Source organism: Petaurus breviceps, unplaced genomic scaffold, assembly GCF_028583685.1.
Source record: "Petaurus breviceps papuanus isolate PSGF00001 unplaced genomic scaffold, PetGlider_PUasm1.0 454, whole genome shotgun sequence".
NCBI lineage: Eukaryota > Metazoa > Chordata > Mammalia > Diprotodontia > Petauridae > Petaurus > Petaurus breviceps.
In genome coordinates this window covers 3,259,544-3,287,375 of record NW_027186342.1, presented here as the reverse complement: position 1 = coordinate 3,287,375, position 27,832 = coordinate 3,259,544, and the positions used below count along the sequence as shown (strand labels likewise).

At 46.6% G+C, this 27,832-nt stretch overlaps 1 protein-coding gene across 7 annotated transcripts in view; it reads right to left on the bottom strand.

Annotated features, from left to right (window-relative positions):
• PDE1B (phosphodiesterase 1B) overlaps positions 1 to 27,451 on the bottom strand; it is a 36,706-nt gene extending 9,255 nt beyond the window's left edge. For 3 of the 7 annotated variants that reach the window (XM_069101307.1, XM_069101306.1, XM_069101305.1), the window contains exons 1-6: positions 27,279 to 27,451; positions 27,025 to 27,148; positions 3,159 to 3,272; positions 2,517 to 2,699; positions 1,681 to 1,747; positions 1,216 to 1,332 (exon numbers count right to left, since the gene is read on the bottom strand). In XM_069101307.1, the coding sequence (XP_068957408.1) occupies positions 1,216 to 1,332; positions 1,681 to 1,747; positions 2,517 to 2,699; positions 3,159 to 3,272; positions 27,025 to 27,134 (591 nt within the window). In that variant the 5' untranslated portion in view covers positions 27,135 to 27,148; positions 27,279 to 27,451. Of the gene's footprint in view, positions 1 to 406; positions 598 to 1,215; positions 1,333 to 1,680; positions 1,748 to 2,516; positions 2,700 to 3,158; positions 3,273 to 3,713; positions 3,857 to 11,926; positions 12,240 to 27,024; positions 27,149 to 27,278 lie in introns of those variants that run through there. The other 4 variants (XM_069101309.1, XM_069101310.1, XM_069101308.1 and 1 more) reach the window with 4 other exon arrangements.
• Between the last annotated feature and the right edge of the window lie 381 nt (positions 27,452 to 27,832).

The following is a 27,832-nucleotide window of genomic DNA, read 5'->3' as shown; positions in this document are numbered from 1 at the left end:
CTCTCTCTCTCTCTCTCTCTCTCTCTCTCTCTCTTTCTCTCTCTCTCCCCCCCCCTCTGTCTTGCAGGCATGAGCAAGTGCGAGTGCGAACACGCAAACACACACACACACACACACATACAAAATCTATCCCTGTAAAAACAGAAAGACAAACTGATTGCTTTAACTAACCCCCTTGGAAACATTAAGGTTCCTGAGTAGATGTACTCCACCTAATTCCCCTCTCCAATCGACCTCCCACATTGGATGCACACACACGCAACTTCCCTAGCTGCTAACATCAACCCTCTTAGACTCCAAGTTTACCAAACAATCTCCATAGCAATAGCTCCACCCCTCTGAAGCTCAGAGACAGCCTCCCTCCTCCCTCATCTCCCTCCCTCCCCCCACCCCCAGACACACATACACACTTTTCCTGCCCTTCCAAATGATTTTTCCATGAGGATGAAGTTCTTCCTGCCCAGATTCCCTAGAGATGTTCCCTCCACTGGGACCCAAAAGAGGAAGGGTTTTCACCCTTGAACATGTATCCCTGGCCCAGCTGCTAAACAGTCTTGGCTCCAGCTCTCTCCTCTGCACATCCTCAACTCAGCCTGGAGCCAACTCTTCATGAAAGTTTCTTGGACAAAAACCAGAGCTTGAAAATGACTAGATTTTTTTCCCTTTTTTTCTCAAGAGAGGGGTCTCCTGGAGAACATCTGGAAATGGTCTTATGGCCCCATGATAGCAATATCTGGCACCTGCCTTCAACCAAGTCTAGGGTAAACCTGGAAGAGAAGGCTGGGAGACTCCTGGGGACAGGGAAGGAGGAAGCTATAGAGAACAAGGAAGGCAGCCCCAAAATTCAGCCTAGAGAAAAGAAGATGAAGGTGAAGGCAAAGCCCTGGACAGGGTGTGAAGAGGGAATCTCAGCAGGATAGTGGCCTGCTGATCTCCATTACCAGGAAAGGCAAACTAATAGAAGAGGGGCTAATAAAGCAATATATGACAAGGATGTTAGTAGTCAGGGGGTCTTTTCCTCATGGTCCAGATTGAATGAGGAGGCTGAGAAAATTTCCTATCCTGGGGATGTTTTAAGAAGGAGAGGAGAAAGAGAGAGACAGAGAGAAAGACAGAGAGGGACAGAGAGAGACAAAGACAGAGACAGAAAGGCACAGAGAGAGAGCAGGTGAGTACTACTCTGAGGAGAGGGGGACATGTGGACTGACTTCTGACCTTGAAGCGGCTGATGAGGTTGTGCCGAGTCAGCAACTCAAAGACGATGGTCCTCAGGGCATGGTCATCTGCCACCCGGTTCAGGGAAAAGACATCGAAGCACCAATGGTCCAGGGTCTGTGTGAAGACCATGGGTTTGGAAGATTAAGAAATGAGGTAATCCCAAACCCATTCCAGGGGAACCTCCCAGAAATAAGAGGGACATTGGGAATGGCTTCCCAATAGGCAGAGAGGGAAGGGAGTCAAGGTGGGGGGAAAGTAAAGCCAAGCATCTCCTTGGCCATCTCTAAGGACAGGAGAGGCACAAAAGCAGGGTTCCATGGAGGGGAGCAGCCCCCTTGAGGAAAGAAAGGATGGTGGGAGAGCTAGAGAGTATGCAGGAAGTAGGGGAATTACTCTAAGAAACAGGTCAATGGGTGAAAACTTTGATCCCCTCCCTTCCTTCCCAGCTTCCTAGGGCATCACCTTAAGACAGCTGATAACAGCGTTGGAGTAGGTGGGGCCCACGGAGGTGTAGGTTCTCCGGAACATCCTAGGGGAAGGGGAGGAAAAGGTATGACGGGATATGTGAGGATATGGGGACTAGGAGGACATTTTAGGGAGTGGAGGGTAGGAAGGTCTGTCATGGGAAGAAAGGAAGCAGAAGAATAATGAAGTGAGAAGCTGATGGCAGAGGGGTGAGGGCTGGGGAACGAAAGGCAGAATATGAAAAGAAGGGGTAGAGGGAAGAATGGTTAAGGGGACATGGGTATAAGGAGTAAGGTCAGTAAAGGGAGGTCTGTGAAGTGTGTGTGAAAGTATGAAAAGAAGGCTGAGAGGGAATATATATATATATGTATATATATATATATATATATATATATATATTTGTGCTTTTGTTCAATAATTTCAGTTGTGTCCAATTCTTCAAGTCCCCATGACCCCATTTGGGGTTTTCTCGGGAAAGATACTGGAGTAGTTTGCCATTTCCTTCTCCAGCTCATTTTACAGATGAGGAAACTGAGGCAAGCAAGGTTAAGTGACTTGTCCAGGGTCACGAAGCTAGTGTCTGAGGTCAGATTTGAAGTCAGGATAATGAGTCTTCCAGACGCCAGGCCTGGAGATCTATGGCGCCATTATGGCGCCACCTAGTAGGCAGGTAGACTGAGGGAATTTGGTTTGCAAAGAGCTAAAAAATCTGGAGAGGCTGGAATGGATGGTAAAGAGGCTAGAAGGGGGTATAAGGATTACTTAGGTTGAATAGTCAGTGGGGCTAAGAGGAAGAGGGAAGGTGGGAAAGAGTGGTAGGAAAGGGGCCTTACCGCTCCACAAATATCCCAGCCTGCACAGCATGTACAATGCTTCGGAATTTTGGCTTCTCCTCCGCTCGCCTGCCCTTGGCTCGAGTCTGTTGGGTGAAGGTGGACGCCAGCCAGTCCCTGACCTCTGAGGGCACTGCATCTGAGCGGAGCTCCTGTAACTCATCTTCAGTGTCCAGTATTTGTCTAAAACCCAGGATAAGGAGGGAAGAACAGACAGAGAAGGATCCCCACTGCCCCCACCACCGCCCTGATCCCTACTGCCCCCATGGGAATGCTAAGAAGCATCAATTAGGAGTTCTTACTCCAGATTTCTCAGCTGGTTTCAGTCTCTATCTCTGTCTCTCTGTGTTTATGGCTATTTCTTCCTGCCTATGTGTGTGTGAAGAGAGAGGGAGGGAAGGAGTAAGAGAGAGAGAGAGAAAAGAGAAAGAAACTACATCTCTCCCCAATTTCGATGTATCTCTGTCTGCTTTTCCCTCTTTTGTCTTTCTGATCCTGCTCTCCCCAATCTCTGCCTGCCTTCTCTCTCCATGATCTCTGTCTGCCTCTCTGTCTCCATCCCCTCTTCCCTCTGCTCTGCTCTCCATCTCTGCCTTGCCTCTATTGCTCACCCTCCGTGCTCTCTCCCTAGCCTGCCCTCACCGGGTCTCATCGATGTAGACGGCTTCTAGCAGGGAAGCAGTGTACTCCAGGTTCTTCTTCAGCTCCTCAATGTTCACCTCTCCATTCTCCAGTTGCTTGACCATGTAGCGCAGCCTGCCGGGAGGGAGAGAACACAAACCTCAGAAAGTGCCCCACAGTCATCACTGGCCCAGGCTCTGGCTCAGGATGCATTTGGTCCGACCATCTTACAACTCTCAGCAGAGCAGGTGGTTTATGCAAGGTGAAGGTGATGTCCCACACTGGCTCCCTCAGGCCTCCAGTCCAATTCTGGGCCACCTACCCTCATCTCTTTTCACTGAAAACATGCCCACAAGTTCACACAAATAAGAACCTTTGCAAAATGGAATTACTCCTAACACCTCACATTTATAGCAATTTTTCCACACCACAACCCTGTGAGGGAGTGGATGAAAGTATTATTGTCACTCCCATTTTACAGATAGGGAAACTGAGTCTCAGAAAGTTTGAGTGGCTAGGCCAAGGTCACACAGCTTGAAAAAGGCACAGTTGTTACAAGAATCAAGGTTTTCATACACACAGTCCAACACTGTTTTCTTTACAGTACATCCACTGTATCTCCAGTGTAGCCTGAGCAAACCTCGGTTTCCTCATTTGTAAAATGAGGGAGTAAGGCTAGATGATCTCCAGTGTTACTTCCAGCTCTGCTCCTGCTTCTCTAAACTGAACAGCATCTCCCCCTCCCCCCGAAAAAAAGATTCCTTCAGGATTACACAATAACCACTCACATTTCTATAATACTTTGTGGCTTACAAAATACTTCCCTCACAACCACCCTGGGACATGGATAGTGTGGTATGATAAACCTCATTCTGATCCACTTAGCACAGAGCCTGGCACATGGTGATTAATAAATATTTATTGACTGATTGATCTTTCAGTGACTTGTCCAGGGTCATACAGCTAGCAGGTGTCAAAATAAATCCTGGATCCCCAAGTCCCCAGATCCCAAGATCAGTCAGGGCATTTTCCCCATATCACACTGCCCCATTTGTTGGTTTGGATATTAAAAAACAGGTTATTCTAAAGGTATTTGAGAGGCAGCCTGATATAGTGGGAAGACAGGCTGACCTCAGAGTTAGGAGAGATGAGAGAAGAAGTCTACCTCCTAGCTATTATAACCATGGAGACTTAGAGCTGTGTGCATTAAACAGAAACCATGTTAACCTCTTGGAGCCTCAGTTTCCTCAGCTTTATAAAGTAGAGATAATAATACTTGTAACTCTTACATAAATAGGTTTATTGTAAGGACTAAATGAGATAATTGGGTATTTTATAACCTACATGGATAAAAAAAAATCATGGATTTTGACTCTGCAAAAAGCTCTTTATAAACATCAGTTATTGTTAATCCTACAGTAGTCACTGCCACCTATAAATTCTATAATTAAAAATGTCCAGCACTCAGTAACAGTCCTTCCATCTGGAGAAATGTTCCCTGTGGGGTACATGTGGGGATTTTCAAGTCACTGAGGCCCTGCCCCAGGTCCCTAGACATTTATCACTTAGGCAGAAACACACACACACAACTGAGCTTCTCTCTCCTGCCACTGAAAGCTAACAGGCTGAGATTCCAGTATTCATCAGCCAGTCAAAGAGCATTCTAAGCCTTGCCTTGCCAAATCTGTGTCGTGGCAAGTGTCCAACTGGGCTGAGTCACTGCAGCCATCCCCCTGCCCCTGCATCAATCAATTTTCCCCAAAGCACGGGCAAATGTTCCTGTGTGTACGTTGAAGGGTGAGGGGGGAGTATCTGTTCTGTTGGAGACTCTCCCTAAAAGTACAATCTCCTCACGCCCATATATCATTTCAGAGACTTGCCCACTGAGGAATCTTCTTTGACATTCAACTTCAGTCTTTACCAGTGTTGTGTTTCTGTCCTTTGTCTTCAAAGAGGACCATGACATCAGGAAAATAATGACATGACTTGCAGTTGATTTTGATTTGAGCAAGGGAGGGCTGTGCAAGGTCACCAGCCTCGCTTTCTCGTCCTGAGCCATCTGTATAGGGTTTGGAGTAGAGGTAGGAGGGGGTGTAAATAGAAGAAACCCTTTTTGATCTGGTCCATAAGAGCTCTTTAAAACATAAATTTTCTTCAGCCTCTATCCCCAGCCAATACCAGCACAGATTCTGGAATGAGGTGAGGGACTGAGGGATCATCCCCATCAGGCATAAATCCCTTCCCACTGAGGGGGGAAGGGAAAGACTGAGGTCCAAGTAACTTCATGAGTCAGGGTAGGGAAGAGAATGAGTCAGGGAAGGAAACTGAAATTCCCATTCTCTAGGAGGATGGGGGAAGGGAAGTAGAAAGAACAGTGATCAGAAACCCCTCTAAAAATCCTAGCACTTGAGAAGAACCCATGTTCCAAATAGCTTCCAAATCTCCCTACTAGGCATCCCCTCAACCAGCATTTCTGGAGTGAAGGGAGAGAGGAGTGAGAAGTGAGAAGAAATAGAGAATAGACAGTAAGCATCCCCCTACCACTGCCTTTGGAAGGGAGTGATCCTGAAAGCTTACCTCCCTCCCTGCACCTGCACTATTCCTTGTGGAGAAAGAGAAGAAGGAGGGGGAAGAAAACATGTATTGGAGGCTTGGGGCTCATTTCTCAAACCCTGCTCAAGCTTCTCACAGATAAACACTTATATTGAAGAAGAAGCAAGGGCTCATCTTACCTCGAGAGATAGTCACAGGGAGAAAGACCAAGGCATCTTGCTCTAGAGAGTATGAAGTAGTTAAGGGAGTAACTTTTCCTTTCCAGCTGACCAGAACTTAAGGTTATCTTTTCCTCCTTCTCTACCTGTCCCCCCCCAGGCACCTAACCCATCCTGGGGAACACATCCCAGATAGGTGAAAAAAAGTCTACATGGTCATCTCCAGTGGTATTCCCAACCCATTTCCTAATGTAATCGGAATCCTCCACTTTTTCAGCCCTATCCCTCATCCTTCCCAGTTCCCTACTGAAGGTCAGTGCTCTTACTGTTCTATGATGCAAAGGCCAATTTCTTTGGTGACTCTCATCTGCTTTTTTTTTTTTTTAAGAGCAGCCAGGTGGCACAGAGGATAGAGAGCTGGAGTCAGAAAGACTTATTTTCATGAGTTCAAATATGGCCTCAGACACTTGCTGGGTGACTCTGGGAAAGCCACTTTGCCCTGCTTGTTCAGTTTCCTCATCCATAAAATGAGCTAGAGAAGGAAATGGCAAACCACTCCAGTATCTTTGCCAGGAAAACCCCAAATGCGATCAATGAATAGCAGTACGGGACTGAATAGCAACAACTGCTTTTTGCAATAGGTATCCAGCTGTTGATGCCTGAAGAAAACTGTCAAGACTAAGCCTGCCTGTTTGCGTATATTACCATATTTCTCCTCCCTCCTCAAAGCCAACAGTCCCTGTCATTTTCCATCTCAAATTAAGGTGATTTCAAGTCCTAGAGCCAGTGGGATAAGAGATTCAGGGAGATACCTACAGGCACTACAGGAGGAACTATTCTGCCTTAAGGCGAGGTAGCAGCATTGGCCCCAGTAAACACAGGACACTTTCCACAGGTCCTTCAACACTGGACTTCTTACAGTACTGGTTAATTAGCTTGGAGAGGCCCCATGGAAGATGAACTGTGCTAGCATGAAAAGAACGTTAGATCAAAGATCTGGGTTCAAATTCCAACTTTGCTATTTACTCAAATCAACAATAAGCATTTTCTATCTGTTGTTTCAGGCAAGTCACCCTGTCTCAATGGACCTCAGTTTCCTCATCCGTAAAACAACTCCTGCTACATAACCCTGCAATGATTAAAGCTTGAGTTGCATCTACAATTATCCTTTCTACATCAAGGGAGTTAGTGGCACAGCACTCCGACAATCCAGAAAATCTGTGTAAGAATTTTTGGCCCTACCTTCGTACTAGAGAAAGAGTCTGAATCATTATGGCATTAAGAGATAAAATGTGTTGATATTATACAATACTATATATATATATATATTATGCATTTCTGAGTTTCTAAACTTTTTCTGTGTCATTGTAGCTGTAACCACAATGGCATACCCAGGATGGCTGCTAGCACAGATTCTTAGATCTGCTTTATTAGGAAAGATAACTGTTTAAGGGGCCAACAATCTTTTTTAATTGCATTCACTAGTTCAGGGGGAAAGTCAGGACCCTGAACTTCAAAGAAAATACAAACAGAGAAATAAAGGGCTCTGCCTGAGTCAAAGCAATATTGCTATACACTTTACATATATCTCTGAATAGAGAAAGCCTTTACATCTGAGCAGTCGGGAAGCTCTGAACATACAGCCACTCAGAATCTTTTTTTTGCTTTTTGGAGGGGGGAAGGCAGGGCAATTGGGGTTAAGTGACTTGCCCAAGAACACACAGCTAGTTTTTTGTGTTAAGTGTCTGAGGCTGGATTTGAACTCAGGTCCTCCTGACTCCAGGGCCGGTGTACTATTCACTGCACCACCTAGCCGCCCAAGCCACTCAGAATCTTGACGAGGGAATCAGAAGATCCTTCTCATAAGTGAGCCCCCAAAGCAAAATACCAACTCAGATTATATATACACTTCTTAGAGCCAGTAAGCATCACAATCCTCAAGACTCAGTGCCAAATTAGAAATTAGCAAAAGGTGTGAAAGCCTCCCTAAAACCAAGCCTCCCTTAAGCAAGCTTCCCTTAATGGGCTCCACATGAGGCCTATTAATGGGTGAGGAAGATCTTAAATCCCATTAACATTATAATCACTTCAGCTTCTGAAAAATTCCCCCAAAATTCCCATTTAATAGCTTATGCCAGGTGTGGAGAGCTGTGACTTTCTAGGTCCTTAAGTGCAGCTTTTTGACCTAATCCAAATTGTAAATTGTAAAATTGTTCCTCACCCCTGGCTTATGATGACCCTCAATATATCAAAACTGTGACAGGGAAAGTCGTGATGTGGAGGGGATAACTGTAATTCTAAATCAGATCTAGGCTGCTGAAAACTGCAGCAAATGTAGTGATGTGGCATCATTATAATTTCATCTTCATCATCCTGAACGGGCCTTTCCACCCCTCTTTTGTCATTGGTCCACACTCGCTGACCCCATGGCCCCATAAGCAACGTGACAGCTGCCACAGTAGACTTTTTGCATGAAAACGCTATGTAAAGCCAGGCCCCCAGTGGCTCTGGACTTCTACTGGAACATACGTCCCACTCTGCATCCACAATACCACTCAGCATGTTGCCCCATAAGACAGTAGAGGCAAGGGAGACTACGTGTGACGCTATTTCCTCCCATGCAGCTCTTGTCTGTAAGTATTACTAAAACATTCTAAGCCATTTCTTCCAGTGTTGCTTCCTGCCATTCACCCAGACTCTGCCTTAAATTTGCATGGTTTATGTGATCATTAAGGTTGCTACCAATTTTAAGGCAGTTAAACCCCTTCCGATTTCTAGGGATCTATGGATCCCTCTCTGCCAACTGCCTCTGCCATCCCACTCAGTCCTTCCCGCTAAGGAACAATGAGCAAAAAGGAACCCAAGAGGGGAGACCATCCTACCTTAAGGCAAGACGGTTGGCAGGAAGAAGGATGGCTGACCAGGAGGTAGCCTCAAACACAGCTTCCACCCTTACCCTGCAAATGAAATCCAGCAGCTCCAGGGAAAGACTTTAAAGGAAGATGAGGCTGAGGACTGATCTTTAATTCTCTCCACCTTCTGATTCCACCCTTTAATCTCCTTCCTGATCCTGCCCAGAAGCTCTTGTCTGTCTGGCTCTTGCTGAAATCTCAACATAACACAATCCAGATGCACAGAAAGAAGGGTATGGGATGGAGGGGGGGGGGGAGAGACTCTAGGAAGGACACACAGGCAGTTCAGAGGCTTCAGATCCCAAACATGGACCTTCCAAGGTCATCTCATCCATTCTCCTGCATGGTACAAATCTATAACCTGTTCTCTTCCTGAGGCCTTCTAAGGAAGAAGTGTTCACTTCCCCATTCCCCCGGAGTTCTGACTTCACAATGTTCTTGGTCAAGAAAACTTTCCTCAGATCCACACTTCGCCCTGACCAGTTACCATTTCAATCCCATTCTCTTTAGTAGAGCCTTCAGGGACGAGTGACCCAGAGAATCTTAAAAGGACCCACTAATTTAGTTCTCCCTCTGATACCTCTTTCCATGGAAAATAAACTCAGTGCTTACCATCTGCCTTCCAACTCCTATTCCTCCATTTCAATGTTCTTCCCAGGCCCAACTTCCCTTCCCCCAGGTTCCTCTCACTCTCCTCTCCCTTTCTCCATCTCCTTCCTTCCATCTTCCCCTCTCTCTAGTCCCTCTCTGCCACTTTTACCTATCACTTCTGCCCAGTACAATCCATAGCCTTTCCCTCTTGCCATAGCTCTGTCTCCAGGAGAGCTGGGTCTCTTCCCACATCACTGAATGGACAGATGAGTTGGGGAGGGAGGTGGACTGAGAGTAAGGAGACCTGGGTTTGAGTCCCAGTTGTACCACAAACTAAGATCTAACTTTGGACAACTTACTTCATCTCAGTCTTTCCATCTGTGAAAAAGAAGAATACTTTGCATTTATATGGGACCTTTATTATTTCTATTTTACAGATGAAGTGGTTAAGTGACTTGCTTAAGGTCACACAGCTAATAAGCATCAGAACTGAGATTGAAAGCCAGGTGTCTTCTGGCTCCAAATTCAGAACCCCAACTCAGTCACTAAAGTTACTTCTAGCTCAAAAATTCTATAAGAATATAGAGTAAAAAGCCCAATCAATAAACATCTAGGAAGGGCTTCCTCCTCCATACCAGGCACCCTGCTGAGCCTGGCAGTTCGATGAAAGCTCAACAGTCCCTGCTATTGAGCAGCTTATACTGTAATGGGCCAGACAATGCATACAGGTTTAGACCAGACATCTACAAGTCACAAAAAGAAGGTATGTGTGTAGAGCCTATACTGGGTTGCACGCTGTCTTGGGAAGAAGGGAGGGGAGAAAGAGGAAGGAGGGGGAGAAAATTTTAAACTTATGGAAGTGAATGTTGAAAACTAAAAATAAACAAATAATTTATTTTAAAAAGGGGGGGGGGGGCAGCTAGGTGGCCCAGTGAATAGAGCACCAGCCCTGGAGTCAGGAGGACCTGGGTTCGGATCCAGCCTCAGACACTTAACACAAAAACTAGCTATGTGACCTTGGGCAAGTCACTTAACCCCAATTGCCCTGGGAGGGGGGGGAGATGAGCATTGTAAAAATAATAATAAAAACTAGTTTACCTAATAGTTTTAGGGTTCAAAAGTACTTTATAAATATTATCTCATTTTATTCTTTTTGGAGGGCAATTGGGGTTGTGACTTGCCCAAGGTCACACGGCTAGTTTTTGTGTTAAGTGTCTGAGGCTGGATCCAAATCCAGGTCCTCCTGACTCCAGGGCCGGTGCTGTATTCACTGCGCCACCTAGCCACGCCAATCTCATTTTATTCTTACAATCACCTTGGAAGATAAATATCCCCGTTTTAGAGATGAAGAAATTGAGCCCAACAGAAGTGAAAGACCTAATACAGTAGCTAGATGGCTCAGTGGATAGTCTGGAATCAGAAAGACCCAAGTTCAAATCTGGCCTTAGACATTTATTAGCTGGGTGACCCTGGGCAAGTCACTTAACCATTTGCCTCAATTTTCCTAATTTGTATAATGAGCTAGAGAAGGAAATTACAAACTACCCCAGTATCTTCGCCAAGAAAACCCCAAAAGGGATCAGGAAGAGTCAGACATGATTGAAAATGACTAAAAAATAAATATAAGGTAGGATTTTAATTCAAGTCTTCCTGGTCCAGAGATCAAATGTGAGGATAACAAGAGATCTTGGAGGTCACCTAATCAATTAACAAACAACAATATTAAGTGTGCCAAGCTGTGTGCCAGTTACTATGCTTGGGCCTGGGGATATAAGAACAAAGAATGAAACAAACCCAATACTTAATGGATGTGGAAACAGGCCTACAGAGGTTAAATGACTTGTCCAAGGTAGTAAGTAATGGAACTGGAAATCCGAACCCAAGTCTTCTGATTCTAAATCAAACATTTGATCAGTCCAGATCAGGGCCCTGAAAAAGAGTTCTTTTCTGTTGAAATAGACCTGAAAGAAGGGAGGACCGGACATAAAGTTCTGGAAATCCTATCCTTTAAAGAATACCACTTCCTCCTACAGGAGATCTTTCCCCCAGCCTCAAGTCCTCCATTTTTCTTAATCCTTTACTGTGTAGACTCTCCTAAATTGTCATAGTAGATGATTAATAAATATTTGTTACATATTTGCACTGAACAGTTCAACTAAAGCCCCCATCAGGCCAGGTACTGTGAGTAAAGTGGTATAAAAGGTATAAACAAACAAAGGATTGTTTGATGTGGATCAGGATTGTCTTAGGTTAGGGGAACTTTTGGGTTCCTCCTGAGTTCTAAAAGCCAGATGAGGGGGTACAGGGGCTACAGACTGGGAAGGATCCGTAAGAATAGTGAGAGTCGACTGTCATAGAGACGGTGAGAAAGAGGGGAAAGGGGAAAGTGGGGAAAAGTTGAGGGGTAGGAAGGACAAAGGCAGGAGTCTGGATAAAAGAACCACCAGATTCTCTGTGTATATTTTTCCCCAGCTGCTAGAAGCTGTTAGACCTTGGATCTCACCCAAACGACATCACTGGTCTGGCTCACAGGGGACCTACAACCCACCCAACTATGCTCCTTCCCAGCTCCTACCTGAGTATGGGGCCCTGGAGATGACTCCTCTGCACAGGTATAGGGGTGGCCATGGGAGTCAAATCCCTTCTCTGGAGGTCAAAACACTACCCCTGAGGCCATCAGGCCCCTAAGGAAGTGGCTCCCGTTCAGTCCCCTGGCTTCCTCTCTGAGTCCCCTCCTCAGCAAGGCTTTGCTGAGACAGAGAAGAACTCTGGGGATGGGAAGAGAAAAAGTCCAGGCTACAAGAGGGTGGGGAGGTGGTGAGTGAGGGCTTATTGAGACCCAACCCACAAGAACTGGGTGAGAGGCCTGGGATGAGAGGAAAGTTTCACATCTGAATCAGACCAAAAACAAGAAACTGCTCTCAGAAGAATCCCAGAAAGGACAAAAATAGCCCAGCCCAGCCCAACTCCAGAGACAAGGGTCTGCTCTTCGTTAGGGAGAATAAAGAAGACAAGGAAGTCGGGGAGGCAGAGATTAGGAAAGAGGCCCAAGGAATCGGGGTGCAGGGTGGGGAAGTGTCACCCAGAATGTGACTGAAGCAAGACCCAGGCATCTCACCAATCCTTGACTTGGCTCAAACCCCAGATCCTGGCCTTTTGTGTTTGGGGATAGTAAAGGGTTTTGTTAACAGCTAGAGGGGAGAAGATGAGACTTGAGGGTGAACTTCCCCATTCCACCCACCCCCCCTCCACCCCCAGCAGGGATTGGCAAAAACTGGGAGGGTAAGGGAAGAGTGAAACTAGAAGTCACCAGGGGGTTCCCTTCCCCCCTTAACCTAGGGGAGAGGAAGGGAGGGGGAAGAAGATACATTTGGCTACAGTAGCGTTTACTCAGCCCAGAGGCGGAGGGATGCACTGAAAGCGGGGCCAGGATGCCTTGCACCCTTATCTCAAGGTTCACTCTGAGGCAGGAGAAAAACGGAGACCGGCCCCCACCAAAAACTGGAGAGGGGCTGGGGAGGGGTGGAGCAAAGAACGCACAGGCACCAGAGACCCATTGTGAGCCTGTTCAGCCCGGAATCCCAGCCTGCCTTCTGATTGGCTAAGGGGTTCAAGCCCCTCCCACCCCCGGTTGTCTGTGAGATGACATCATTATTAGGAACCAAGATCTTGCCTACGATTGGTTTGCCCATGGCATGGGAGGGGCCAGGATAGAGTGGCTGGAGGGAAACTAAGCTAAAATGCGGGGGGCGTTTTTAGTCTAGAAACTGAAATGGAGAAAGGGCGCAGGTGATCGTTTCAGATGCCGAGGAAGGGGTTTTACAGCAGCGAGTGGAGGGTGGGAGAGACGCATTTACCTAGCGCCATGAAAGAACCAGATGGCTATTCAGCTCTAGACTATAGAAGGCAGGCAAGAGGAATTATATTTGGACGGCAGGGAGAACTTTTTTGGTCAGCTGGTAACAAAGTCCGGCTTAGATAGGTTTTAAAAGAAAGAAGAGGGATAACTAGGTGGTCCAGTGGATAGAGCGATGGCCCTCGAGTCAGGAGGACCTGATTTCAAATTTAGCCTCAGACACTTACTAGTTGTGTGACCCTGGACAAGTCACCTAACCCCCATTGCCTCAAAAAAAATTTAAATAAAAGAAAGAAGAGAACCTCCTTTCTCTCTCAGCTCAGTCATTTAGTTTCTCTCGCAATCATATAAAAAGCATTCACTTCATTCAGTTTCTCTCTCAATCATATAAAAAGCATTCACTATGTTCAGGGTACACTCTGTGACCTTCTCAAAGCACTGGATTTAAAGATAGGACCTGAGTTCAAATTCAGATTCTGCTACTTAACTACCGATTATGACCTTGGACAAATCCCAGGCACGCTAGGCATCAGTTCTCTCATCTGTAAAATGAAGTGACTGAAATAAAGATGTTCTCTAAGGACCCTTATAATTCTGAATAATAAGATACTTTGATCGGTTCCTTAGTCTGGGCATGGAGGCAGGAACTGGGCCCAGTGAAGAAGCATGAGGCATGGTCTCCATTGGAGCATTATGAAGGACACTGCCTGGACAGAGGGAGCTCCTGGGGTGAATAGCTTCCTACCTACTGGCCCACTAATTCTCTGGGCTCTGCCAGCAAGAGGCCAACCTTACTAGCTAAGGGACACCATCAGTGGCTCAGTGCCCCCCCCCCAAGGTCCCCATCCCCCAGGCAACTCTCTGTCACTGTATGTTACAGAAGCTGGCAGATTGATATCTTTGGAGAGAAATTCCACAGCAGGAGTTCCCCTTCAGTGATGAAAGCATTAGAACACACACACAAGCTACAGGATGCTGTACTAAGATTTAGGGAGAGCTACCAGGGTAACTGGTTTGTTAGAGGTTCAGGACCTTTATAGGACTTACCTTTTGCTGTACCAGTATACCTACTTAGGAGGTAAATGAGGGCCTGGGAAAGTCGGAAGCCCTGAGGGAAATAAAACAACAATCCTTGACTCTGGCCCTGACAGCATCCTAACCACAGACGCAAACCCGGGCAGCTTTCCAGAAACAGATACCCCTGGTCAGGCCAGCCCCCAACCTGCCCCCTTATTCCTCGACCTTCTAAACTGCCAGGGAAGGCAGCCCTCCAAGTGTGAGGCAGCAAGGCCTCATTCTAAAAGAGACTTAGATCATCCCAATCCAACGTTCAGCTAACATGCCCAAACAATTCCCATAAGAGGAGAAGGTATCATGTTTAATATAATTCTCCAGAGATGCTGGTTCTACCTATTGGGCCCATTACTAGGCCTAACCACTAGGCAGGGTAGCAGATAGAGAATGCTGGATGTGGAGTCAGGAAGACCTGACTTCAAATCCTGCCACAGACAATCACTAATTGTGTGAACCTGGCTCAGTTTCCTCATTTTTACAACACAGGTCAAATTTAATGGCCTGCCAGGTGCCTTACAACTCTAAATCTATCATGGGATGTTTTGCATAGCTACACATGTACAACCTATATAGAATTGTTTAACTTCCCAGTAAGGGTGGGTGATGAAGGAGGAAGGGAAAGAATATGGAATTCAAAGTTTTAAAATCAAATGTTTAAATCTATTATGGGAAAGCCTGTTGCTGCCAGGAAGTTCCTCCTTAAGTCTAACCTAAGTCCACCCTGCCATAATTATCAAGTACTGGGCTCTCCTCAGAGTAATGATTCCCTGCATGATTCCCAAAGCAAAGGCTCTACTTAGCCTGAATTACACAAGGACAAGGTAATGCTAATACCTAGGCTTCTGATGAGACTGTTGGCCTCCCTTCACCTTGGCCTCCCTGATGAGACATTTGGCCTCCCCTTTACCTCCCTGGAGTAAGGTAACATTAGATTGATTCAATTCAATAAAACCTCAAGAAAGAAGGGTCTTACGAGGTGCTTAATAAATGTTTGTTGACTTGAATCTAGGATAGGAAAAGTAATCCAATCCTGTTTGTACTAAGGAAAATGCTATCTGGCCTATAGTCAGGGGGACAGATAGGGTAACCCTAGCTAAGGTCAAATGTACTACCTTTTTTTCCAGCCCCTAAAACTGGAGATGAACCTAGGAGTGTCTTTCTCCCTACAACCAGCAGACCTGAGAATAGAGAGAGCTATATAGCCTAATGGATAGATCCCTGGAGCTGGAGTCAAGATAGAGGTCAAATCTGTCCTCAGACACTTACTACCTGTGTGACCCTGGGTAAGTCACTTAACTTCTGCCCACCTCAGTTTCCTCATCTGTAAAATAAGGATAACTCCCCAGGTTGTTAGGAGGATAAAAGGATATTATTTTTGTAAAGTGCTATATAAATGCTATTATTATTAATAGCAATGATTATAATAACAAAGGATGATTTTGTAATAGCAATTAAAGATGAGGAAGGCAGAGTGTTCATTATGATTGTCATTTTAACAGCTGAGAAAGCAGAGACTTTCAGAGAGATTAAACAGCTAAATTCAGATGCAGAGGGCCATTAAGAAGGAAGTCTTGGTTGGTAAGAGGATCTAAGGGTTCCCCAAACCCCAGATGACAAGGGTACATGAATGAAGCTAAGAAGAGGAAGATAAGGAAACGTGGGACACTGCCTGGAGAGTCACTTCCAAGACCCTGATCTGTTTGCATCTTGTCTGTACCCTGGTCCTTAATGCCACCCAACCCTCACTGCCTTCTATACTGTCCTTTCCTATCATGATGGGATAGGGAAGGCAGGAAGTAAGCCAGTGACAATAGTCCATTAGAAGGTGGGCAGATATAAGATCTGGAGGGCTGGCAGCTCCCCTGTAGCCACCTGGGTCCAAGATTGACATTCCCACCACCACCACCACTACACAACGTGCCCTTACTTTCCGTAGCTGTGCCCACATCCCCAGTTCTGGCAGCTGGTTGGGCAGAGTGGCGGGGGCGGCACCAAGAGATAAAAATAACCCCCCTGGTGGCAGAGCTGGGGGAGCCATCCTGAGAGTCGTCAGGACCCAATAGTGTTAAAGCAGTAATGGGGGAACCAAAGAGCAGGGAAATCAGTCATGGTCTAAGACAACATCAGGGAAGAGAGATGGGCTGGGGGAGATTGGCTGAAAGGAAATGGGGGGCATAGAGAGAAAAGCAGGGCCTCCGGGGATACTGTAAGAATCAGGCAGCAACTGCTTCTAGAAATTGGCCAAGAGCTATGAGAGAAGCTTAAAACAGCTCTCCTTTCAGCCTTTCCCTGCTGCTATACCCTGCCCTCCAAGCTCTGTTATCTCCCTCTTGACAAGAACATGTTTCCGACAAGTGTGCCCTGGCTCAGACTTCAGCGCTATCTCTCCTCACTCAGGTCAGATGAGGACCGAAGGCTGGAAGAGCCAGGTAGCAGAATAACCTGGGCCAGGCACCAGGGCAGTGAGAACCCACCACCCATTGGTCCCTTCTGCCACCAGCTCAAGCACTTGCCTGGGCTAGAGGGAGAAGGGAGTGAGGAGAAGACCCTTGGAAGAACAGAGATGGGAAAGTGGAGAGGAGGGAGATGTGTGGAGAACCATATCCTCAGGAGCCAAGAGAGAGGAGAAAATCTGCCTCCAATTCACATCCTCACCTGTACTGCCCCTTCTCCTTCCTCTCCAGTGCTAATTAACCGCTTGTTAAGTCACCCTCCCCATAGACTATCTCCCCCCCAGCTGGTGATACCTCATCCCTAGCAGATGTTTCTAACAGATGCCCAGGACCCAGGGGGCCCAGCAGACATTGGAGGGCAACCCTGGATAGAGCAGGAGGAGGAAATGGGGGAAAGAGATTCTGCCTCTGGATAAGGGACTGCCTGGGTTAAAAGCAGCTCAAGTTGGCAGAGAGAGCCCCTGACCAGAGAATAGGTCGATTGGGTCCCTTTTCCTACATAAGCTATAGAGTTTGTAGCTGTCTTACTGCCCATAATCTAGACCTGATCAAAGAAGGCAGAGACTGAGTTAATTAAAGGTAGATGGATGCCACCTCTAACTTCCCTGTCCAGCCTAAGGTTCCCCATACATATTGCAGGTATGCGTTGATTCAACAAATATTGGGGTTCAATGCCAAGAAGTTTACCTCAATGTCTAGCACCCAGGGTGGGGAACCTGCAGCCTTAAGGCCACATATAGCCCTCTAGGTCCTCAAGTGTAGAGGGCCATATGTTGCCTCAACGTCATGGGTCCCCATCCCTGGGTCTCAATTGGTTTTTCTAGAAGCATTTTCCCAGCAAATTTCCCCAGCAAATGGAGACAGGAAGAGAAGGCAAACTGTTAAAAGAATTGGGGAGAGAGAGAAACTTGCCAGACTGGTGGGCCAAGCATTGCTTGCCCTTTTGCTCTGGAAGGACTAAAGCCAGAAGTGTTTGTAAGGGAAAGGGGTTTTGGGGAAAACCTAAGAGCCTCTTTTAGCAAATCATCCCTACCTGCCTACCCCATGGGGCTTCAGTGAGGATCTGAGATAAAATGACTGACATTTCTAAGAATTATAATAATAATAGCAATAAGAGCTAGCATTTAAATAGTACTTTAAAGTTTGCAAGATGCTTTACAAATATTATCTCCTTTTATCTTCACAACCCTGGGTGGTAGCCTCCATTGTTCTTGTTTTATAGGTAAGGAAACTGAGGCAAACAGGGTAAGTGACTTGCCCAGGGTCCCACAGCTAGTATGTATCTAAGGCCACATCTGAATTAACGTTCACATGTTTGACTTCAAAGTTTAGAAGTCACTTTACTTATATCATGGATGCCCCAGGACTGGGGGCAGGAAGAATTAATGTTCACATGTTTGACTTTAAAGTTTAGAAGTCACTTTACTTATATCATGGATGCCCCAGGACTGGGGGCAGGAAGACAGGAAAAGATACCTCAGTCTCCCTTCACCAAGACAAGAACCTACAGAGCCAGAATCCCTGTCCATCCCCTTCCTTGCTAACATCAGCACCCATCACCCCTTGTCTACATTTGCAGAGAAAAGAATTCGTTGTAAGCCTCTCCCATGCTTTGCGACAACTGCAAAATCCACCATCCCAGAGTCTGTGTCTATCAGCATCACCCAAGATGCCTCTTTCCTGGCTCCTCTGACATCCCCACTCTCCCAAAGCCCTCCCAAGACTAGCCAGCTCTAACTGACCCCACCCAAGCACGTGCCTCTACTCAACCTTCACTCTTGCTCCCAGCATGCCTCCAGTGGTTTGCTGTCCAGCCAGGGAAGATGAGGAAGGACCAAATATGATTTTCCCTAGAGAGAGTTTAGTTAACAAGAGGAAATAAGGGCTAGGGTGGGAAGGCACAAAGTGGGAAGAAGGGAGGAACATTAAAGGAGTAAGGCAAGGATCAGAAAATATTGGATGGATTTTGATATCGTAAAAGAGACAACTTCTCCCACCTTTAGACCTTTCCAACCCACTCACTCCCTCAACCCAGGCAACTGGTATTTGATACCCTTCTACTGTTGTACTTCCGTCCCCCCAAGCACCAAGTCCTTCCTATGCTGAAAGATCTCCAAAGGAAAGAGGCCACTCACTTCTTCAGAAATCTCTTTTAGTGACTAGCCATTCCTGTAAGTTCCCCCTAATGTCTAACCTCCATCCCACCTACTGAACCTATAGATATCTCTTCTGGTTTTAGCCTTGAGAGAGACAGAGCATAGTTATTCTCTACCTTGAAAAACCACTCAGGACAATTACTTGATTTCCATCCTCACAAACCCAATTCAGTCTGAGGTAACAATGGGGTGGAAGACCTTACTGAGGAGGTATGTAAAAAAGGAGAGACTCCATGGAGGAGGCAAGGACCACTTCTAGGAAGGAATCCAGCAAGAAACAAGTTCAACCCATATCTTCACCCCAGAAACACCTGGGGGGAATTATAAGGGACTTTCTCTTTCCCAACCAAGGAGGAAAGGGAAGAAAAATGCAAGAAGGGGGCTTTCATGAGAGGAGTCAGAGGTGAGAAGAAGATAGAAGACCATGGAGGAGATGGGCAGAAAGAAGAAAAGAAAGGAAGGAGAAAATCAGAGGTAGGGAAAAGGGAAGTAGAGTTGGGGAAAGGAGAGGGGAGGGATGAAAGAAAGAAAAGAGAGGGGAGCAAATGGGAGGAGAGGTCAGGAAGAATAACACTTCCAGGGTTCTCTTTGACCACAAAAAATGGGGGAGAAAATTTTTATCTAAGCAGAGAGGAAAGGCAAAAAGGAGAATCCACCATTCCAATTTAGGAAGTGGAAAGACCCTAGAAATAAGTTGGAGGTAAGGGACACATAAGATCCTGAGATTGGAATAAAGAAGAGGAGAGAGAATAGCTCTGAATCATTCACAAAGCAAGAAGAGAAGAACTGAAGATGCAAAGCGGTTGGGAAGAATAAAATATTTCCAAATAGGTCAGTGGGAAAACCTAATCTCACATGGTACTTCCAGATGAATTGGGAGAAGAAGCCAACCTATGGTACCTCTCATGGTTCCAAGGAGGGGCCATCAAATTCCAGACACTGAGGACAATCTCTTCCTTCACCCATCTTTATCTCATAAGATTGTAGGGCTAGAAGTGGAAGAGACCTCCTCATTTTACAGATGAGGAAACTGAGGTGACTTGTCTAGAAAGCCTCAAAGGGAGAGTTTAACCCCAGATTCTCTGACTCTTTCTCTGTGCCTCAAATCTCTCCTATGTTGGTGAATCCTCAGAAAGGAGGAACCTCTACCTTGTACCCTCTACAGTCATACCATTCAGTGCTGGGAAGTCCTTTCCTTCTGCAATGCAATAGAAAGATCACTGGTTTCACATGCAACCCTTTTCTTCTGTTCTTTATCTATGGAGATGCTCGTGTCTGTGAATGTTTATTAAGTTCAAAAGAAAAAAAATAAAAATTATAAATCATATATATGTATATCTATATATGAATATATGTGTATAAATTATATACTACCATATATACATGTGTGTGTTAATATACATACAAACACATATATGCTTTGAGGGTTTTTTAAGAGTACTGTGCTTGGAATCAAAGGTTGTTGTGGCTTGTTGTTCAGTCATTTCAATTATGTTTGATACTTCATGACCCTGTTTGGGGTTTTCTTGGCAAAGATCTTGGAGTGGTTTACCATTTCCTCCTTCAGCTCATTTTACAGATGAGGAAATGAGGCAAATAAGGTTAAAATGACTTGCCCAGGGTCACCCAGCTAGTAAGTGCCTGAGGCTGGGTTTGAACTCAGGTCTTCCCGACTCCAGGTCCGATGCTCTATCCATGAAGCCACCCCGGGCTCAAATATTGGCGCTGATACTTGCTAGCTATATGACTACAGGCAAGTCACAAACTCCCTGGGCTTCCTAATTTGTAAAACAGGGATCACAATTATTTTATTGTCTTTGTAGAGCCATGAGATCCAGAGCAGGAAGTCATCCAGTCCAACCTACTCATCTTACAGATGAGGAAACTCAAGTCCAGACAGAATGGATTAATTTGCACAAAGTCACAGAGATAGTAAGTAAAGTGTTCCAAGGAAAGTGTTCTATAGACCCTAAAGCACTGTATGCATGTCTAGCCTCAGTACCCACCCCCCTTACTTACAGCTTAACTCAACAAATTCAATTCACTAGCCCGTTTCTTCTCTCCCATTATAGATATCATGTCATGCTCTTTGTGGATCATGGAGTGGGCAAGATGGAGACTAATCAAGGACTTCTCTGCTCTCTCCCTACCTCCTAGCCTCTATTCAAAGAGGAAACCAGCTCAGTGACATTTAGAGCCTGAAGAAACCCTCTAGCCCAGTTCCCTCATTTTAGAGATGAGGAAACGGAAATCCTGAGAAGCTGTGACTTATGCTAGGGTCCAAAGGAAGGAAGTAGAAGAATCAGAATTTGAACCCAGGCCCTTTAACTCAAGAACTAGTGTGCTTTCCACTATGCCATATCTCCCTGGGGTCCAGTGAGGGTCTGAACTGAGGCAGAAGGTACCTGAGTCCCTTTTTCTCCATTATCCCTTCCCCCTGCTCCTTTTCTATCCCCAAGGTACTACATCCACTAAATTCCCCAATATCTGGGCTTTTTCTCAATATGCTTGGACATAAAGATCCTGCTTCCAGGGGACCCAGAAGCAACAATTTCATCCTGTACATGCCCTAGCAATGCCTATGGCCCTACTGTCTCCCCACAACTCTTCTTGCTAAAGTCATCCCATCTGCCCATTCCTATGCCTGTCCTCCAGGTGTCTCATCCTACCAGTGCCAAAAATTCTCCAGAGAATGAAATTCCCCAATCTCCCTCAGTCACTTGTCCCTGGCATTCAATGACCCTCATGGTCAGGAAGCATTCCCTGAGATCTGACTTCAGCATCTCCTGCAGTAATGGTTGGTACCCAATCCTCTCCCTTCTGGGTGAAAAGTTTCATCCAGGCAGTGCAGGTTTACAAAATGCCTTCCTCTCTAGAAATGATGAAATAAGTAGTGTATTATTAGCTCATTTTACAGATGAAAAAACTGAGGCTAAAAAAAAGGCAGAGGGTCACAGTGGGGCCCAGGGTCCCACTGCTGGTATGTGTCAGAATCAGGATTTGAAGCCAAGCCTACCGACTGTAAGAGCCACTGCACAGGGCCACTAGGTGAAAGGGGGGAGATAAAGGATTGGAAGAGAACAGAGCTCTCTAAGAGTCACAAAGGGGATTGCCCCATAGGCCAGAATAAAGGGAAAGAAGTCAAGCCAGAGGAAAGGGGCTCTGACGCCTCTTCCCACCATTGCCTAAACATAGGAATGCTGCTTCCAGAGGACCAGGAAACCATGAGTGCATTCATTCAGCACCGCAGCAATGCCAGAACCATAGGGAAGGGGGAGGAGGGAGGAGAGAAAAGACAGTCCTGTTTTCTAAAATAGTTGGGAACTGCTCCCCTGTTTCCCAGCTACCAATAGTAGAATCATAGGTGCCCCCCCACAAGTGGCTTATACAATGGTACTCATTTCTAGTTCGCTAGGTCCAAGGAGTTCGTCATTGATGAGACACCTATCCCTTTTCCTTCTGGTACTTCTAAATACTTCTTGTATGTTCAAAAAAGGAGAAAATGCTAACAGTTGGAATTCTGAATTTTCTGTCAACTCCCCCCTCTTATAGTCAACACACACACAAACACAAACACACACATACACTGAATGATAGTCACACAAAGCCATGTAGGACTACATATACCTCCTCCAACACACTCTTCCAGTGTTGTCTCTAACATTCAAAACATATACATATAATTACATGCATTCACACCTTCTGCCACCCAGCTAGACACACACACACAATGCCTGGCACAAATACACCACCACCTATGCCCACCATGGTGACACAGTCACATGTATGATCACACACATGAACACACTCCAAATCTTTTCATTTCCCCGGGGCACCTTCTGCCCTTTCTGGCTCTGTCTTGAGATCACAGTGTTAGGAAAACAGGGTCTGTCCCTCAAAGCCCTTCAGATCTCACTTGCTCAAAGTTCCCATTACCCACCCCATCAAAACAACCCTCTTGCCCTCAATCTACCCCAGGGTTAAGAATAGTATTGGACTCCCATGTCCTATATGGCATGGCAACCTATGGCAATGACCTTGAGTCAGAGTCCATGACCTTGATCTCAAACACCCTCCACTACTCCCCCACCTCTTTAGGGAAAAAAAAGAGGATCTATTGTGACACTACACTTGAATCAGAGGGAAAGGGGAATGGTAACTGTGTCCAAAATTTCCTAAGGGGAGCAAGGGGCTACATTTGTTACTCTCCGTTGAGCGATATAGGAACAGTGTCTACGCCAGACTGCAGGGAAGAGAGGAACCATGCCTATGCTGTCCTTGGGAGAGAGATAAGCTAAGTCTAAACAGCCTTGGGTCGGAGAAGACTACCATGCTCTTGTCCCTGAAGGAGGAATTAAGTAGGATAGCCTAGTACTGTTTCCACAGGTGTAGGGGCTAGTCTGCCCCCAAATCCTCTGGGTCAGAGTGGGCAGAAATGGAAAGCAAAAATAATTGTCTGATGGAATTTCACCACTTGGTAGAGGTGGAGGGAAAGCTGGAGAAATAGAGAAGGCACAGTGACCTGCCCCTGCCCCTGCCCCTGTCCCAGGCAGCCACAGGTCTGAGCTGGATCAATTTACCACTGATCATTTGTATGTCACTCAGTGCTTAGCCAGAAAAAAATAAATAAAATTTTTTTTAAAACCTCACTGTATGAAAAAGTCCCATACCACATCCCTATGTAGTCTCAGGGTGAAATAGATGGTAACCCAACTCCTTCCACCTCAGGGCTACAGATTCCAGAGGCCATCTTAGCCAGTCCCCTGTGTCCAAGCTGGACAGTTCTATTCTCCCTTGACTATGGTCTCTCAGTCTTCTCAGTTAGGAAAGCCTTTCTGATGTTCAACTACAATCCTTCACATGGAATAGTAGAGAAACCCCCTGGGATTTAAAGCCTCCCCACCTTGGCTCTCCTGTCTACTCAGACTCCCTCTTATGTGCCCCTTCTGTCCCAGTAGAGCCCTCCCTATATTAGGAACTAGGACACCTAGTTCCCCTTCCCACCCAAAATCCCTCCTGCAACCCTGTACACTAGGAAACAGGGTTTTTCCATCAGAGGAGATACCAACTCCAGGCCCCTTAGAAGAAAATACAAGGGTCCTGCATTAGAGCCATCACTGGACCCCCATCCCATCTCCATCCAGGTCAAACAGCAGTGATGGTGGAGAAGAGGAGGCTCAGAGAACCTTTGCTCATTACTATCTTGGTCTTCATTACCCATGACTAGCACCCCAAGGTCATAGCTTCCCACCTCCTAGTAAGGCATCACCCCTCCAGAATTCCAGCAAAGTTGCCCCTGAAAGCAATGCTAGGATGGAAAGAATATTGGTTAGCAAGTGTGGAGACCCAAGTCCCAGTTTGGGCTCTGCCACTAATTAGCTGTATGACTGACACGCATCATGTGACTCCTCTGGACCTCAGTTTTCTCATCCCGAAAATGAAAGGATTGACCTAGATGATTCCTAAGTTCTCTTCCAACTCAGACATTCTATGATTCCAAAAAAATGGCTCTGTTTGTTACCATTTCAGTGTCTACCCAACCCCAAAAGTTGGTGAGTATCCCATTTTCTTTCTCTAATTCCATGGCTTTCGGTTTTCTCCCATAGTTGTTCACCAAAGCCTCCCCAACACTTTTAATGCACAAAACATCAACTAGTGTCAGGGTCCTGGAGCAAATCAAGTCTAGAATCCGCTATGACACCCAGCTCCTTCTCTGCTGTTGAGAAAAGGGAATTATTTTCATCCTCAATCCCTCCTCCCTCTAAGAATTTTTGACCTTTTCAAAAAAAGTGGGATTCGAATCTTGGCTAATAATCAAGGAAGCAACCCTTTTCTGGATAACTGCCATGTCATCAGGAGAGTTCTCTTACAACAATATGTCACTACAGTATGCTTGGCCTTATTTACAGCCTTCGTGAGGGATAGTGCCTGCAGGTGCCCAACCTTGGTTATGGGAAACTATTTCCCCTTTAAAACTGTGTTACAACAGAAAGTCTAGACTAGCTTTCACAATAAAATTAAGTATTATTAGAAATGAAAAGACAATAATTTGATGCTATCTAAGCCAACATCTTTCTAAGGACCACGCTTCCCAATCCCATTGTCCTCCCAAGCTCATGTGCTAATGGGGATCCCAACTCCTCCTCATGCTACCTCTAAGCAGGCTAGAGGTCAGGATCCCCTTGATGAAACTATGGCAGGAAATATGATGTTGGACCTCAGGGAAGACTTCCTGATGGTCAGGGATAGAAACAGGAAAAGATATTTCTGCTCTGGACTAAAGGAAAGATCATTTTGAGTCAGGGCAGGAAGAAGGAACCAATGTCCTTGGAAACATGGGGTAGACCAGCCTAAGATACCTGGATCCTTCAACCTGCAGGCCTTCAGACTATCCCCTTTCCTCCAATCCACCTCTCTCACCCTTGGTTCTCATCAACTGAACTTCATTTTCCATTAAGAATCCTCCAGTGTTCCTCCCCACCCAAAATCAATTTAATCCTGCTTTGCCATTTCTCTGTCCCAAACCTCATTCCAGCCAGGGCTGTGCTCCATTGAGTCCAGAAAATTGCTTTGGCCTGAGGCATTTAGGAAGAAGAGATGGAGAGGGACATATAAGTCCCAGGTCCTCTCATTCACACGTTCCCCATCTGTGCCTCAGTTTTCCCTACAAGATCTACAATAGTTGATTGATAAAAATTGATCCAAAGGGGGTGATATGGAGCCATAGTCAACAGATTTAGAGCAGGGGACCCAGAAATTCAGTGTGTCTACCCAACCCTGAAAGTTGGTAAGTACCCAGTATGTGCATAACTTAATCCCCCCCAGTGGAACCATAATTTGGTAAGATCATGGAATTGAGAGCTGAAGGGGCCCTTAGAGATCATCTAAGTCAATTCCCTCATTTTACAACTGAAAAAGTCAGGTCCAGACGATGAACTGGCCATAAGTCGTGATAGTCAGAATTTGAACCTAGATCCTCTCATTTGAAATCCATTAAACATGGGGTACCCAGGGCCCCCAGTGATGCCAGTTTGATGCTATTCAATGAAAGGAGAGTGAGGAGTTATGTTTACATGGAGCTGTCTCACCTTTTCCACCAGTCCTTGGGGAGTCATTTCAGGATGCAGTGATTATCTGATGGTGGATTAATACACAGAATGGCTTTGCTTTAGTCTAATATCGTCAACCTCCTCTCCCTGCCCACAGGGCAGAAAAGAGTGACTCTCAGGCTGGAGACCTGGACACCTGGGTCCTGCCTTGCCCATCCACATCTTCCCACCCCTCGATGGCCCTGCCACAATAAGACTATAGACTTGGAAGTTCTTGGGATCCTGGAAGATCCTGCATAAAAACAGGACTTTGGGATTATTTACCTCCTTCCCCTGCCAAACACCCTTCATCTCTGAGGAGGGTTATACCCCTCCCCTCCTCCCTGATGAATATGAAGGGTAACTCCATTCATTCCCCCACACGTAGTACATGCTTCTATTTCTGCCCTTAACATCCCAGGCCACAAACCCTGAGGAAAGATGAGGGGGCCAGTATGGGGCTCTCCCTACCCAATTCCCCAACTTCCCCTACCCCTGGTGAGATATATGGAAGTCAAAAGCTGCCAATCCCAAGCAACTACATATTACCCACAGGTTGGCATGCTTTGGGCATGTCACTGTGGGCACACAGTGCAGCTGTACATTTCCCCTGCCCACTAGCATGTATATAAACAGACAAATTTTTGTCACATCTAGCCAGCCCTGAATGTATCTTGTCAACAGAGGGTCTTCCTCACCACTGCTGTTTGTCACAGGTACCTGCCAGGACCTCTCTCCTGGCTACATGTGTCACTCACTCCCCCAGAAACAAGCTCTCCCACCTCCCTCACCTCTCACTTTATAACTCTATTACCCCCTTCCACTTGCACACAATTCACATGTGTGAGTGACCAAGCACGTCAGGGCCATGTCATCTTGTACCTGCCAACATGTGTGGCCAGCAGTCCTCCCTTATACTCCCCTCACCCTGGGATGGCTCCAGAGGTGCATCCCGCCCCCCTCCCCCGACCCAGTCTCTGCTCCCTATTGGGGGGGGGGGGGCGCTCTGCACTGGGGACCGGGAGGGGGGGCGGGGGTGCACTCACAGGGACCGAAGCTTAATCCACATTTTCTTGCTGGGGGCTGATTTGAGCTCCAGGGGCGACGTACAATCGGGTTCCAGCATCTCCTGGGGACTGCCGGGGGACAGCTCCATGCTCCGCTCAGCCGCTGCGGGAAGGAGGGAGGAAGGAAGCGAGGAAGGACAGATGGAGAGCCGCTCAGACCCCGGCTCGACTCTCCGCCCTGGTCGAGCCCTCTCACCCCAGCCTCCTGGCCGCCCCCCCTCCCCTCTTCCCACCTGCGGCTGGCTAAGGCCAGCCAGGCCGGTGTGTTGGAGTCGGGGCCCCGGCTAGGCTGCGGCACTTCCTCTCCGGCTGCCCAGCTGAGCTCGTCTGTGTTGTCCCCGCTGCTGCTCTGCCTCAGCCGCCTCCTCTGCCTTCCCTCCTCCCTCCTCCTTCCCCTCCCTGGATCCCCTCCTCCTCCTCCTCTCCCTTCCTCCTCCCTGCTCTCTCCTCCCACCCCTTGGCTGTCTCTCATTCCTCTCTGTCTTTCCTCTCCATCTCTCCTTCGCCTCCCAGTGTTACAATTACAGGAGACGCGGGGAGGGGGGCAGGCAATGGAGGAGGAAAAGGGGGGTGTCACATACACAGCCAAGCACAGCCCGTAGGGGTGCACTGGAAAGCGACCGTGCGGGCACACACACTCATTCACACACACTGGCCAGACCACCTGGAGCGTGTTTCAGGGCTATCAGTCGAGTGTCTATTTGCAAGCTTGTCCTTTTATTTGTTTGTTTGATTGTTTGTTTGTTTGCTTGTTTGTTTGTGGAGGGTGGTAGTGGTGGTGTCATGC